The sequence below is a fragment of the Hakea prostrata genome, chromosome 10 (assembly GCF_041222555.1).
Source record: "Hakea prostrata isolate BN-2017 chromosome 10, UWA_Hpros_2, whole genome shotgun sequence".
In the NCBI taxonomy this organism is placed as follows: Eukaryota; Viridiplantae; Streptophyta; class Magnoliopsida; order Proteales; family Proteaceae; genus Hakea; species Hakea prostrata.
This window is the reverse complement of record NC_142609.1, coordinates 6,428,484-6,444,672: the sequence shown is the minus strand read 5'-3', so window position 1 is coordinate 6,444,672 and position 16,189 is coordinate 6,428,484. Positions and strand designations below refer to the sequence as shown.

Sequence of the window (16,189 nt, the reverse complement as noted above, 5' to 3'; positions counted from 1 at the left end):
AGTTTAAATGAGTCTTACCCTTACTATACAACTCTACAGGGGGAGAGTCCTAGAAAAGAGGTGTTCTTTCCGACTCTAGATTTTCCTATCACACACCAACACAACTTAAGAGTCCCAGAAGAGTTTCCTGACCAGGGGGAGACTTTGGCCAGTATACCTGAGGACTCTAATCCTCCCCCTTCGTTTTTTGAACCATGTGAAGTACCTAGCCAGGTGGAGACCACTCTTGTGAGACACACTGTTGAGGTCTTTCAAAACCAGATTGACCAGATAAAGAGGTGCAGACCTATCAAAGGAAGAATTACAACCAGCTAAAGCAGGTGGAGAAAGGTGATACGTTACCACTTCAGTCTCCTGCTTCTGAATCAGATTCTACTATTTCCCCCTAAGATATCTTTTTTTGATCTTCCTATTGTTGTTAAAAAGGAGTCAGATCTTGTACTCAACATCCCATAGCTAAATATGTTTCTTATAACTCTTTGTCTGACTCCTACCGTACTTTTATATCCTCTCTGTCATCTGTATCTGTTCCTAAAAGTTGGCAGGAAGCCTATGCTGATAAGAAGAGGAAATGCAGGCAATGAAAAAAAATGACACTTGGGAGCTGGCTACACTTCCTCCAGAAAAAAAAACCAGTGGGCTGTAAATGGGTGTTTGTGGTTAAACAAAATATGGATGGATCAGTCAACAAGTTGAAAGCTAGACTAGTTGCAAAGGGGTTTACCCAGACCTATGGGATTGATTATAAAAAGACTTTTGCCCCTGTTGAGAAACTAAACACTATCAGAGTTCTGTTGTTTGTAGCTGTGAACAAAGACTAGAACTTGCACCAACTAGACGTAAAGAATGCCTTCTTACATGAGGATTTAGTGGAAGAAGTCTATATGGAAATCCCACATGGTTTCTCCGATGACAATACTACAGGGAAAGTTTGTCGGTTGAAGAGGTCAATTTATGGGTTAAAACAGTCTCCTAGATGCTGGTTTGGACACCCTCCTAAAGGCAATGACTTTTATTAGGTATAAGCAAAGCAACGCTGATCATATACTATTTGTCAAGAAGTCAAGTACTAACATCACACTGCTCATTGTCTATGTAGACAATATTGTCATCACAGGGAATGATGGTGAAGAAATTCAAAAGTTGAAGGACTTTCTTGGCAAAGAGTTTGAAATTAAAGATCTAGGGAAGTTACAATATTTCTTAGGGATTAAGGTGGCTCAATCAAAGAAATGTATATTCCTATCCCAAAGAAAGTATGTCCTAGATTTATTATCAGAAGTGGGAATGTTGGGGTGTAAAGCAATTGATACCCCTATTGAAGCTGGAGCTAAACTTAAAGAAAAAGAGGGAGAACTAGTGAACAAAGGAAGATACCAAAGGCTGGTAGGGAAGCTTATTTATTTGTCCCACACCAGGCTAGACATCGCTTATACTGTAGGGATAGTGAGCCAATTCATGCATGATCCATATTTAGCTTATATAAAGGCTGTTACCAGAATACTACAATATTTGAAGGGAACTTTTAGAAAATGAATACTTTTGTCACCCACTGATAATCTAAAAGTAGAAGCATACATTGATGCAGACTGGGCTGGATCTCCAGACAGGAAGTCAATTTCAAGTTATTATACCTTTATTGGATGTAATCTAGTCGCTTGGAGAAGTAAGAAACATAATGTGGTAGGTTTATGTAGTACTAAAGATGAATATAGAGCTATTGTTCGTGAAGTTTGTGAACTATGGTTGAAAGGCTTGTTGCAAGATATTGGAGTCCAAGTTCCAAACCTTATCATGTTATATTGTGACAACAAGGCTGCTATTAGTATTGCTAATAATCTAGTGCAACATGATCGAACTAAGCACATTAAAATTGACAGGTTTTTTGTCAAAGGAAAATTGGAACAAAGGCTTATCTGCATGCCTTTTATAAGATCTAGAGACAAAGTAGCAAATATTTTCACCAAGGGTTTGAAAAAAAGAGATTTCATTCCTATTGTGGGCAAGTTGGACATGACTAATATCTATGCCTCAACTTGAGGGGGAGTGTTGAATTCTACTAGGAGTTCAATTAGAGTTTGTATTCATGTAAAATTATATTCCTTGTAATAGTGTACTTTCCACTTAATTATAAATAGAGGGCTTGAGATCATTGATCGAGAAGCCATTTTACCAATATCTTGTTTATCAACACTTTTATCACTTAGGAGCCACGCAAGATGAAAGTCTCATGCATGGTTTGAATTAAAGAAAGGAGTGAGGAATCCATGCTCCAACAGAAAGAACATTCAAGGCACATTTCCTTCGCCTAGAAAGGTAGGCCACCCCTCTTCTTTTTTCTTGTGGGGGGTGTTTTTTTTTCTTTTTTTTTTTTTTTTACCCGAGATTGTTGTGGGTTTTTTTTTCATGATTTGGTTTTTTTTCCCCTTTTCCCCCCCACTCCCCCCCCCCTCCCCCCTGTTTTCTCCTATTTTCCCCCATTTTTGCAAATTTCAGCTGGATTTTCACTTACAACTACTCTTAGCACATCTACAACATCAAAGGAAGATCAACCATTCTCTGCTTGTCTTATGAACTTATGTGTTAGTGACTTATATAGAACTTCTAATAGTCGTATGATTTTATCATTCTATTCTCGAAAGTCAAGATTGTAATACTCATATGGATGAATTTTGATGACATTTAAGTTATTTGATGTATTTGATACAGTTGCTTTTTATTTATATGTGTTGGATTCTATTAGGAGTCTAATAAGAGTTTGTATAGGAATTAAATTAGAGTTTGCATTCATGTAAACTTCTATTCCTTGTAATAGTCTACTTTCCACTTTATTATAAATAAAGGGCTTGAGATTATGGATCAATAAGCCATTCTCCCACAATTGTTTCTTTCAACATGGCATCAGAGCCTAAGTTCGATTAGGATCTTTTTTTTCTCTACAAAACCCCATCGCAGATTTTCTCCAATCATTGCAGAATTTTCTGCAACGGTCGCTGGAATTTTCTGCAACCATCACAGAAATTCTTTTTTTCTGTAACCTATCGCTTCGATTAGGGAAGCAACCCACCTTCTTCTTCTTCTGAATTTATTTTCTAACCCATCGCCAATCTTCAGTTCTACTGCTGGCAGTTTTTCAGTAACGTCTCGATTTGACAAATAAAAACAGAACAGAAAACAGAGGAAAGAAGAAGAGAAGAAGAAATCAGCAACTTCCGTTGCTTCGCAATCGCAAAGCTTCACTTCAGATCCCTGCAACTACCGCTGCTTCTACAACTTCAATTAGTGAGTTATTTCTTCGATTTTTTTTCTCTTGTTCTTCATCTGGAAGAGCCGATCATGAAGACCTGACTCTGCTCATACCCCTGCTGGTTTTTTAGTTTCGATTAGCCCAACAAAAAAATAAATACGATGGTTGAGGGCTTTAATTTGTAAATTTACATTTTTCTAGGGATGTTTCTGTAAATCTGCATATTTTTAGGGATCTATTTGCAAATTTACAAATTTTCAGGGACATAATTGTAAATTTGCATAATTCCAGGGGTCTATTTGTAAATTCAAATAGTTCTAGGACCTATTTGTAAATTCAAATAGTTTTAGGGACTTATTTGTAATTTCAGTTTTCTGGTCAAAATTAGAATTAGAATCGAATCAGGAATCAGAGTCAGAAGAAAAGAAAAGAAAAAAAAGGGGGAAAGCAGAATTGGCTCATATCATCTCATTACCCAGACTTGTCATTACTTAGACTTGTTTGGGTTGTTCGGCTATTGCATTCTGCGACGTTTTAGTTTTTTCAGAAGGGGTGAAGACTGAAGAACTGCAGACAATTCTTTCAACATGGCAACCATCAACGATACTACTGCTCCCACTGGATCCGAATATTTTCCCATTCTTCATTCTCTTTCGATAAGATTTGACGGCACAAATTACTTGAGCTGGTCTCGATCTGCTTACCTGACTATTGCTGGAAGAGGACTAGTTGGATACATTACGGGCACTACTATCAAACCCACTACCGCATCAAACGACTCTTTTATTATGTCATTCCTTTTGAATTCCATGCATCCAAATATTGCCCGGGGTTACCTATTACTTGATACTGCAGCCCAAATATGGAAGGCTACTACTGAAACATATGGACAGTTGGGGAATGATGCACAAGTTTATGAGCTACGAAAGAAGCTTCATGAGACTACCCAAAAGGAACTAACTGTGGCCCACTATTATGCTGAGTTGCGATCTCTTTGGCAAGAGTTGGATCATTATGGGGATTATCACCCCACTAATCCAGATGATGTGGCGACATATAAGAAGTACATTGATAAGACTCGAGTATATGACTTCTTGGCAGGTTTGAACGTGGAGTACGATCAGATCAGAGTACAAGTCTTAAGTCGTTTTCCCTTTCCTACACTAGAACAGTCTTATGCTCTTGTTCAGTGTGAGGAAAGTCGTCGATTAGTCATGCTTCATACTCCTATTATGGAGAAATCAGCTTTACAGTCTGTTCGCACTAAATCTGATCCGGCTAAGGAGATTGTTAAGTGTGAGCACTGTCACAAACCATATCATACCAAGGAAAATTGTTGGAAACTACATGGGAAGCCTGCTGATTTTGAGCAAAAACAAGCACAAAGACAGGGAAAACAAAAGGCTAATCTTTCTGAGACAGTTTCCACCACACCTTTGTAGACGTTGGTTTTTCGCGGGAGGATTTCGCTACTCTGCGACGTATTATGCAGCCTTCTCTTGCCGGTACAGCCTCGACCACTGCTTCCTCTACTACCCCTACCAACTCCTACCTAGCTACTTCAGGATCTGGGGAAGGAGATTGGTCGTGGTAAATGGACTTTATTTGCTCGAGCCGATTGGAGGATCTACTTCTGCTTTGACTACATCTTCTAATCCGATCCATTCGGTAATATCAAACCTTCATTAGTGGCACCGTAGGCTCAGTCAACCCCCTTTCAAATTTTGTCATTTTCTCTGGATTTGTTTTCCTGATACTTTTATCTTACCATTATAATTTCTTCCTCTTCAAGTTTCCCCATTGGAATTTCCTTTGTTATTATCTTCCCACGTGTAACGCTACACGTGAGGGGGAGATTGAAGATGTCTACAATTCAAAGCCTTTCATGTAGACTTCCTTATGCAGAATTTGATCTTTGTTACCTTTGAAAGTTTGTCCCTTACCTTCGCAATCTTCTACTCCTTTGAAAGTTTGTCCCTTACCTTCGCAATCTTCCACTTTGGAGATCTAACATTGCTATAGATCTATCTTTTTGACTGTGCAGAACTTGATCTTTGTTAACCCCGGAGATTTGCCCCTTAACTTGACATCTTCCCTTCGAGAGATCTAACCTTGCAAAAGACTTGTCGTTTGACCTTTGCAGAACTTGATCTCTATTACCTTTGGAGATTGTCACTTATCTTGACAAATTTTCCCCTACCTTTGGAGATTGCCCCTTGGCAAACTTTCCCTTTAAAGATCTAACATTGCTACAAATCAAAACTTTCACTTTGGCTGTTTTACCCTAGCTATTGTTACCCCAAAAATATATTTTCCCTCAGATTTGTGCATAAATTTAGTCTTCTCAACATTTGAAGATTCTACTTCTTTACTTGGGCGTTCTTCCTTGGAGACATAAAGTTGCAGTAAAGATGAGGACAAATCAAATGGAAGTCTATAAGGCAAACGTAATCTAAGTTTGAAGATCAAATTGCTGATGTTTACCTAAACAGATGTTTTATACTTTTTTGGTCAAGTTGGACATGTGTGATATCCATGCCTCAACTTGAGGGGGAGTGTTGGATTCTATTAGGAGTCTAATAAGAGTTTGTATAGGAATTAAATTAGAGTTTGCATTCATGTAAACTTCTATTCCTTGTAATAGTCTACTTTCCACTTTATTATAAATAAAGGGCTTGAGATCATGGATTAATAAGCCATTCTCCCACAATTGTTTCTTTCAACAATATGCCTTAAAGGTTCTATATTACATGTTGTATAACCTTGCATTCTCTAATCCTATAGCATTTCGGTTCACACTATGGGTAGACTTAGAAATCATACTTGGGGTTGTTTTCTCACAAATCCAAGGACACCAGTATGTTCAAAAGGCCTTAAATAGGCTAAATATCAAGTTTCAGCCCAACCGGGACCCTAAAACCCACCGAGATGGGCCACCGAGTTGACGCCAGAAAAATGATATAGCTCGACCAAGATCTCGCCAAGATGGTCGGCTTAGTCAAAGTAATTGACACTTAGACCAAAAAAAATGTAGTTGATTCTAAAACAAGATACGTAACCATTAATGGTTTCTCCAACTATTCACTTTCAATTTTCCAGGGCATCAACATAAAGCATGGCATCTCAAATCTAAACTTCCAAGTCCTCAATCATGAATTCCATCATGCTACAAGTTTCTTCCTACACTGAAGAGATTTAAATACAAACAATTTATAAAAACAACAGATAAATGATAATGCACATGACCCAGACATAGAACAGTAACCATCAAATATCATACCATCAGACATTCCACACCCAACTCTTAAACGTGGAAGCAATACTAGAATAGTTCCCAGAAATATACAAACACCAAATAAGGAAAACAAATATAACACCTCCTTTGCTACAACCTACTGAAAAAAATTAGTTAATTGCCTATTTGCATTTACACATGTCATACATACATATTTTTTTTTTCCTAATACATCCAGTCATCCAAATAATAATAATAAAAAAAAAAAAGAAGGGAAAACCTAGTGCCCAAGGCTTCCACACAAGCAGAGTCAGGGAGGCAGTTTTCCTATGCAGTCTTACCCCAACAATTTCTGCTGGGAAGCTGTTTCGATACCCTGACATCAGGGCTACAAATGTGATCCACCAACAGCATAATAATATCATGGCAAATATGATTTTCCTCATGTCTATAATATAGTAATTAGTATCAGCCAAGGTGCAATTGCACCTTTGAAAAGTCACAGGACCAGACAAAAAAAAATCCTTTTGAGTTGAACTTCAATATTCATGCATATTTTTCATTGAAGAACATAAGGACACCTCATAAGCAATTCAGTTACCCTTTAAACACTTGGCAGCCTCTGATTTTATTTGCGATCACATGTTAGAAAGACAAAGTTCAAAGCAGTCAATAGAAGGATCTTTAGCAAGAGCAAGTCTATAAAGTGAAGACACAACTCCCAAAGCTTTATGCCACTCCAGCTATCATCCAAATGGAGATCTTTTGCAAGACTAATATTTCCATATAAAACCTACACAGGAAGTCACATATAACCTTAAACCTAAGATCATGAAATCTTCTATCGACAGCCTGTTTCCTATGACAATGATGTATATTTTCCATCAGATTAAGTGCTATGAAGGTAATTTTCTTTCTTGACTTTGTTCTCTAGTTAGCTCCACTCCAAAAAAAGAATAGTTGAAATTACTGACCAGAAAGATTTCAAGATTAAAGCAGAACATGAAAGTTGCTTAATTACAGCACATACATACATTGGCTTTTGAGGAATCCCACACAAAATATGTTGTGAAGAAACAAGGCTCATTCCCTTCGGTAACCCTGTAAAGTGGTACATCAGGAGATAACTCTTCCAGATTTTTGGCCATGTCAATGTACTTCTGCAACAGTTCATTACTGCATGAGATGCATAAAGTAAAAGCAACATGAGGAAAAGCAAAGGTTTCACCTTGAGAAATAATACCTGGCCAAATTCAAAAGTCATTTGCTTCTCTACCAAATCCGCACACTGGCCGACCCAAACAAAGACCTCGGCATGTGTGTCTAGTATCAGCATATCCTCAGTCAACAGATCATCTTGAGAGAAGTTGTAAATTTCAGAAACCTATATAAAATAAAAACAGAATAAACAGAAATCCATTAATGAGAATGTTAAGCTTAGATATGAACCTATATTATGTAAAATATAAGGACATTAGGCCACCTATATGAAAATATAAGAACGTTAAGCTTAGATTTGAAGTTTAGAGGCACACCTCAAACTTTCCTGGTAGATCAGCAAGGCAATAAAAGCCATCAACCAAAAAAAAAGAAGAAAGAAATGATTATCTTCATCCAGAAGATTCAAACCATCAAACATGATTCACATTAAATGTTAACACAGGCTTATAAAAAGTAAAGCATATAAGAAAAACCACTGACCATTATTGAAAGAGAAAGTATACATGTGTGGATCCCTGACAGTTTCTTGTATTACTTTTTTGCTTGTGAAACTTTGCTTCCCTCCGAGTGCAAACCAGAAGGCTGAGCTCTCGGTCCCTTCCTTAGAATGTTTCAAGGGAACTCCAGGCTGAAATATTACAGCTTCACAGAATCACTTGACCATATTTTAAAATGTCATAGAATCAAAATCTTCATTTCAAAGACTCAGGAACATAATCACTCGATCATATTTTAAAATGTCATAGGTTAAAAATCTTCATTTCAAAGACTCAGGAACATAATCACTCGATCATATTTTAAAATGTCATAGGTTAAAAATCTTCATTTTAACGACTCCGAAACATACTCCACAAAAAGAGTTAGGTGTTGAACCTTGGGAAGTAAAGAAAAAACTTATTAAGCAAATAAGTGTAGCGTAAATGAGCATGTTGAGATGGATGATTGGCCTCTCCCACCTTCAGCACCAACCTACTTATCCACAAACACATAGAGGGGGGAGAAAAAAAGAAGAAGAAGAAGAAGCGCTTTAATAATCTTGCAGTGGTTCTGATGGATGCTAACTCAAGAGAAGTCATTTGAGAGGGTTTTCAGTAAGAAGGAACTGGAGTACATTTGGCATGATTCACTCCCAGAGGAGGAACAGGTTGGGAAGTCAACTCTTGAATGACCTCGTGTATTGGCACTATAACATGAGGCTGAAGTTAGAGCATGCCAATTTAAATGGTACTTGTGAGACGGACATGGACATCCAGCTCGATGATATCTTCGAGGTCACTGCAGATGAGCCTCACTAATTAGTTGTTGGATAGGGGTGAGCCAGTGTAAGACCAGCCTGGAGGTAGGCCAGACCCAGTCTGGAGGTAGGCCAGACCCAGTCATTGCTCAAGCTACAGGAGTTGATGTAGATGAGTACATGGTATCTCGAGAGGGGCAGGTACATGTACAGGCGGTTGCCGCCATTGCGGATGAGGATTGGATGGTGCAGCCTAGCACGCACGAGGATGATCCAGATGACGCCCTTGCTCCCCGTCCCAGTTAGACTCAGAGGATGATGATGATGATGATGACGACGATGATGACGGTGGTCTTGGTGGTGGTGGTGGAGGTGGAGTACATGAGCGATTATATGTTCCATTATCAGAGACACAACATCCCCCCAGAGATACACTGGAGAGACTTAGTACATGCATGCCACCCAGGATGATGATCATGGGACGATCATGGTGGTGAGCTTTATTGTGGTCGTCCTACGAGCTACACTCGGCCAAGGATGTATGGGGTGGTTTTGAACCAAGACCTTGGTCGAATTGGAGTATCTGGTATCGCGCTTGGTCTCGTATCGAACCCGTGAAAAAGCAAGATCTCCTACCATGGGTATAGATTCAATTCCTACCTTGAAAGCTATTGTGAGGTTTGATTGATACCTAAGAACAGGGCTTGTGACAACTACCTGTAAAAGTTGTTGTGAGGTTTTTTTTTTTTTGGATGAATAAATAATATATTGAGGCAACGACGAGAAACACAAAAGAAATACAAATGAGCTAATAAAGCGGGGGGGGGGAGCAAGAAGCTCAGGGGGAGAGATAAGAGAGCAGCTGAGACCCCAGGAACTTATAATAAGCCTATTTTTGGGGTTGTCGACAAATGGGGGATGGGAGAGGGAAAGAAGCCTTGATGAAACATCAAAGAAGATGGCTTTCCAAATCGAGTCAAATGATCGGGATTTGGTAGTCCATCTTCTAAGTTTGCGCTCCCACCAAATGTGGTGGATGACGGCACAAAAGACGAGCTTGCCTAGATGATCGCAAATAGAATGGCCAGAGAAGCTTCTCGAGAACCAAGTCCAATCCCGAACAAACCCATGCGAGCGTCTTAAGCGGGGCCAAATGGAAGCAAGGGCTTTAGCCCAAATGAGACGGGAAAAGGGGCAAGAGAAAAAAAGGTGGTTGATGTCCTCAGAACCATTCCAGCAAAGGGCACAACTTGGGTTGGCGGGGACATGGTGGCTAATGAGGAAAGATTGGGTAGGAAGAGCAAGGTTGAGGGTTCTCCATAGGGTGAGGGAGTGACGGGGGACGTGAGCTTTGAACCAAACTAGGTGGGACCAAGGGACAGGGGGATGAGGGGAGCGGAGGAGATTCCAAGCTGAGGAGGAAGAAAAGGATTTGGAAGCCGAAGGGGACCAAATGGTGGTATCACAATGATGGTTTAGGATAGGGGGAGTGCATTCCAGACATGTGCGAGACTAGGGTGGGGGAGAGGGGACCAAACCCCTTGGGAGATGAAAGTGTTAAGGGTGGCAGACTTGAGGATGCGGGTTATATAGACTAAGCGGGGACCAAGTAGGGTGAAGAGAATGTCCAATGGGTGCCAAGGGTCAAGCCAGAAGAGGGTAAAGGAGCCTCAAGAGACTTGGATAGAGATGGCGGAGAGAGCACGGGAACGAAGGAGAAGGATCTTCCTCTAGATCCAAGACGGATTCGAAGGGCAAGGAGCAGTCCAGAAGGAATCATGTTTGAGAATGTACGAATAGACCCAGGAGACCCAGGTAGAGTCATGCTTTGAGGCAATCTTCCAAATGAGCTTTAGGAGGCAAGCTAGGTTAACATCAACAATGCGCCGAATGCCAAGACCTCCCTCAGCTTTGGGATGGCAGACTGCGTCCCAAGAGATGGGACGGAGGAATCTGGAAGCCTCTTGACCTTTCCAGAGGAAGGCACAAAAGAGGGATTCCAAAGACTGGATGATGGATTTAGGGATCGAGAAGATGCCGCACCAGTAAAGGTAAGAGGATTGGAGGACAGTTGAATGAGCACCACTCTCCCAATGAAGGATAGAAGTTTACCTTTATAGAGTTGAAGCTTCTTTCTAATGTGATCGAGCATTGGGGAGCAGTGATGGCGGGTGAGCCTACCGGGGATAAGAGGGAGACCCAGGTAGGTCATAGGGAAGGAGCCAAGGCTAAAGCCTGAGAGCTGAAGAAGAGAAGCACGGGTAGAATCAAAGACCCCAGAGAGGAAGATGGAGGACTTGTTTAGGTTGACTCGGAGACCAGAAAGGGATTCAAAAAGGGAGAGGGACGAGAGGATGGTTGAAATAGAAAGATGGTCGACTTTGGAGAAGATCATGAGATCGTCCGCAAAGGCGAGATGGGTGAGGTTAGTGGAACGACATTTGGGAATGGAAGAGATGAGGAGAAGATCCGTGTTCAATTGGAGGATACGGGAGAGGCCCTCGAGAGCCAGAGTGAAAAGATAAGGGGAGAGCGGGCAATTTGGCGGATTCCCACCCTAAAGGAGAAGAAGCTGGCAGGGGAGCCATTAGTGATGATGGAGAAGAAGGGGGTGGAGATGCAAATCTCAATCCAATGGACAAAGGCCTAAGGGAATCCTATAGCTAAGAGGACTTCGCTAATGAAATCCCAACAGATGGAATCAAAGGCTTTGTGAAGATCTACTTTCAGAAGAGCGGCCGGGAATGGGAAGATCTTTCGAAGCCTCGAACAATTTCCGCACAAAGAAGAATATTGTCCGAGATGCTCCGACCCGAAATGAAAGCAGATTGGTTAGGGCTAACAAGCGAGGGAATAACCTTCTTGATTCGGTTGGCAAGGATTTTGGAGATGAATTTATAGATGACATTGCAGAGGGATATGGGACGGAAGTCCGAGAGAGAGGAGGCCCCGGGCTTTTTAGGGATGAGGCAGAGGAAAGTTTGGTTTATGGAGGAGAGCTAGGACGGATTGAGGAAGAAGCTCCGGATGGAATGGACAAGATCATCCACGATGAAATCCCAGGTAGACAAGAAAAAGCCCATACTAAAGCCATCAGGACCGGGAGCATGATTTGCTTTGTGGGAGCGAATGGCAAGGAGGATCTCCTCCCGGGAGGGGATAAAGCAGAAGGAGCCGAGGTCGGTGGAAGGAATGAACTTGTTGAGGAGGGAGGGAGGGAGGGAGGGGCAGCCAGAGAGGGGGAGCAGGAGGGGAGAGAAGGCTGGAAAAGAAAGAAACAACTTCATTCCTGATACTAGGAAGGTCAATGATCCAGGACCTATCCCTAGAGAGAAGGCGAGGAATGGAGTTGTAGTTTAGGCGACCTTTGAGGGATCGGTGGAAGTAGGCAGTGTTTGCATCCCCAAGCTCAAGCGATTTGATTCTAGCTTTTTGCCGGAGGAAACATTCCTCCTGGGAGGAAAGGGAGGAGAGCGTAAGGGAAAGAGCTCGCTCTTCCTCGACAAGAGAGGGGTTTAAGGGGTCTCCATGGAGAAGGATTTGGATTCTTGAGAGATCAGAGCGGCAAGAGGCGACTTGGGATGAGATGTTGCCAAACGTGGATGAATTCTAGGATCGAAGAGCGATCTTAGTGTTCCTGAGTTTGCGGGCCAGAGCAATTAGGGGGAGAGAGAAGCAGTGGGTAACCTTTTGGGGATAATGGAGACCATTAGGCAGGGCGGGCGCCGGGTTGGGCGCGCGCAACTGGTCCAAACCTCCTCGCCTCTTGAGATTGCTTGGGTTTTTTTGTCCTAATCGAGTTATTCCACGCCTCGATGACTGTAAGGAGAAAGGAAAGACTTGGAGGCCCACATATCGAAGAATTTGAAAGGTTTGGGGCCAGAGGAGAGGGGGGCAAGAATATGGAGTAAGCAGGGGGAGTGGTCGGAGAGACTGGGAGGGGAGAAATAAGCATGAGAGGTAAGGAAGATGGAAAGCCATGACTCATTGACAAGGAAGCGATCTAGCTTGGAGGCAATACAGGCTTCTCCAATCCTTCGGTTCTTTCAGGAAAGAAAATGGCCAGATAATCTAAGATCCGAGAGTCCCGTATCCTCAAGACAAGAATTAAAATCTTCCATAGCCACAGGGTCCGGAAGGTTGCCACCAACCCTTTCCTGAGAGTATCGGACGATATTAAAATCACCACCAATACCCCAAGGGAGACCTTCAATAGAAGGAGCGAGAGAGCGAAGATCCTCCCAGAGAGGAGAGTAGTCGGAGGGCCAATTAAAGCCATAGATGATAGTGAGGAAGAAATGAGAGGGCGACGATGGGGAGGCAATCTGGAGATGCATGAATTGAGATGAAGAGGAGAGGAGAGATTTGGAACTTTGAAGGGTCCCAAAGGATCCAAATGCGGCCGTTGGGGGCAAGATTAGAATTGGTGAGGAGGGACCAAGAGGGGGCAATATCCTTGGCAATCCGATGGGCATTATCAAGGTGAATGTGGGTTTCAATGAGAGCATAAAGGGAAGCTTTAGACTCACGGATGGAGGCTTTAACATCAGCTTGCTTAGAGAGGGTATTTAACCCCCTAACATTCCAAATGATGATGTCAGACATAGACATAGACATGGTTACTGACTAGAAGAGGGAGGGGCAGTGGAGTGGCCAGGGGGAGAAAGGGCAACAGTCTCACACACACAGGGAATGCAAAGGTGAGGGAGTTTCAAAGAGGTTCGGGTCAATTGAGGAGTCTGAATAAGGAGAAGAAGGGAAAAGGGGGCAAAAAGGGAGATCAACGAATGAGGTTTATTTGTTACCATTATAAGTGATCATCATCAGTGGAAAATGGAAATTCAAAGAATGAGTCATCTCATGGATGTAGGGATTGGGGAAAAGGCTGAATCACTTTATATTGATTGTGTACCAACTCTATCATATGTCTCTTTCTATTTCCTTTTCTTAGTATTCTTTAATTTCCCTGCTCTTTGAACATCAGGTGCATTAAAATCCCATCCTGTATTAAACCCACTTCACCACCTCTATCACTACAATTATTCAATATTTTCTTTAAAACTAAAATTAAAATTAAAATTAAAATTAGAGTTAAAATAAATAAATAAACCCAAAGAGAGAATTTCACTATGGAATAAGTCTTCTCAGAAAGTCAGAGCTATGGCATTCATGATTGGAGAAAGAAGAAAAAATATGTCACCATGCCCTACTACAAATTAACCTTAAGATACTACCATAATTAATTTGCACAAACATACCTTCAAGAATTCAGCCACTTTTGCAGCCAACTGTTGCTGCTCGGAGTTGCTGTGATTTCCATGCCAATTGAAAATTGAAGAGCCAGATTGCAAAAGGAAACAGTCATCAGAGCTTAAGGACGTTGCCTTCTGAGAAATAAAAAAATATCAGATTAGTGGAAAAGAACTCCATAATTTACATTAGTGGTGAATATTTATTAAGTTACAAATTTCCAATACACCAGCCAAATCAAAATGCAGAACTGGAGTTCCATGACGACGTATACCATCTCAAAAGAAAAATTTTAATAGAAATTTTGAGAAGCTACTTTAGATACATATCATACTCTACTTTGAGAAGCTAGTTTAGATACATGTCATATTCTACATTTCTACTTTGTGCTCTCCTATCTCATCAATAATGACAATGAACAAAACCAAATAAACAAATACAGCTGAAATTTCCAGTACACAAAATCTTAGTCAAACAAAGATTGACATCAGAACAACATTAGTTCGATAGTCAATGGCTTATACAATTCCTACATGAGAGTATCCCATCCTCAAGCTGGATAAAGATAACGATTGTTCTTCATATCACAGTGCCCCATGCACTCCACACCAACCATGACAGAATGTAAGCATGCATCATCTTCTATATCATCAAATTTTCATATCGAACACTGAAACTCATAAGCTTCAACTTTTATGTTATAAAATGGACAAAAAAGAAGTGCACATACTGCCACAACTTGGACTGCTTTATTGTTGTGCACAGATGTTCCAGAAATATGAATAAGGGCAACACCATCAGCAGTATATGTTTCGTCATGAAGACCTTTCTCTTCCACATTTTTCTTGTAACCAGAACTTAATCCACCCTGTATAAAAATAAGCCATGCATATAGAGAAGAAGTTAGCTAGTTATAAAGAAACTACGGCATAGGCTCAACTTGTAGTACCTTAAGGACAACCAGAGGTTGAAAGAGTGCAATGAATTGTGGTGGTTCTTTTCCCCCAAAAATACGGCCCTGCAAAGAAGCCTTATTAACTACCAACCATTGATCACTTAACCAGAATTATTACAAAAGGAACAGCATAATACCAGAACAGGTTTCCCTTTTAATGAGTTCGACATTGCATTGGATAACATAGTAGCTGTTATTTGGTCATCCTGAAAAAATCAAGCTCCTATGAAAAAGATACTTGAACCAACCCACTTTTGAGTGGAGATATAGTCAGAAGATAAAATCAATTAAAATAAGTACACGAGTATTAGATAATGGAAATGCAATGGAACTAATATTTTGAAATTGTGGAGTCACGGACATTAGACAAATATTGTTCAAGCAATATACTATTAAACAGCTAATTTATTCATAAAATATTAAAAGATAAAACTCAAAGAAGGTGGTCTTTATAAGAAATTGAACACAACAGACAAAGAAAGATTTCAGAATGGGAAGGATTGAACAGTGACAGAAACTCATTATTTGCCATATACTTTGTTAGAAACTTAGAATGTAATACTGGGTAATTTTGTCATATGTTCTGCCTACATCAGTTTAAGTTGTAATTACAGTTACTTGTTTATTCTCTTTTGCCTCCTTAGGGAGGTGGTTGTAGTTCCCAACATATTCGAAGTAACAAATAGGCAATAGTTTTTCCTTGCTTGCCTACTATTTGCACTCTTGTATAACTTTTTCTTCTTTTTTCTCCTTCTTCCTTCAGCTGGTCTCAACTCCTCAGCTCTTTCTCCTTGTTTATTGCTGATCCTAATAGTTTCTAACTTGGTACTAGAGCTTGGTTTGAGAGTCCACCAAGTTCCTCTTCTTTCTCACCTCTCCTTGGAACCCTAGAAGAGAAGAGGGTCCCATTAGAGGATATATTATGTAAGGTACATGCATAAGTGTATTCTATGAGGTGTATTACCACCATGGTCCAGTGGTTTCGATCCTACCAAACGAAACCTAAGTACGTAAATAGTTTGACCAAAATTTCAACTCAAGTCACTA

At 40.7% G+C, this 16,189-nt stretch overlaps 1 protein-coding gene across 1 annotated transcript in view; it reads right to left on the bottom strand.

Annotated features, from left to right (window-relative positions):
- Window positions 1–16,189, bottom strand: part of VLN2 (villin 2) — a 52,815-nt gene that overhangs the window by 16,195 nt on the left and 20,431 nt on the right. The window contains exons 12-19 of the mRNA XM_089136217.1: window positions 15,280–15,348; window positions 15,137–15,205; window positions 14,918–15,055; window positions 14,196–14,324; window positions 8,184–8,331; window positions 8,018–8,028; window positions 7,726–7,866; window positions 7,517–7,642 (exon numbers count right to left, since the gene is read on the bottom strand). Of these exons, the coding sequence (XP_088992343.1) occupies window positions 7,517–7,642; window positions 7,726–7,866; window positions 8,018–8,028; window positions 8,184–8,331; window positions 14,196–14,324; window positions 14,918–15,055; window positions 15,137–15,205; window positions 15,280–15,348 (831 nt within the window). The remainder of the gene's footprint in view (window positions 1–7,516; window positions 7,643–7,725; window positions 7,867–8,017; window positions 8,029–8,183; window positions 8,332–14,195; window positions 14,325–14,917; window positions 15,056–15,136; window positions 15,206–15,279; window positions 15,349–16,189) is intronic.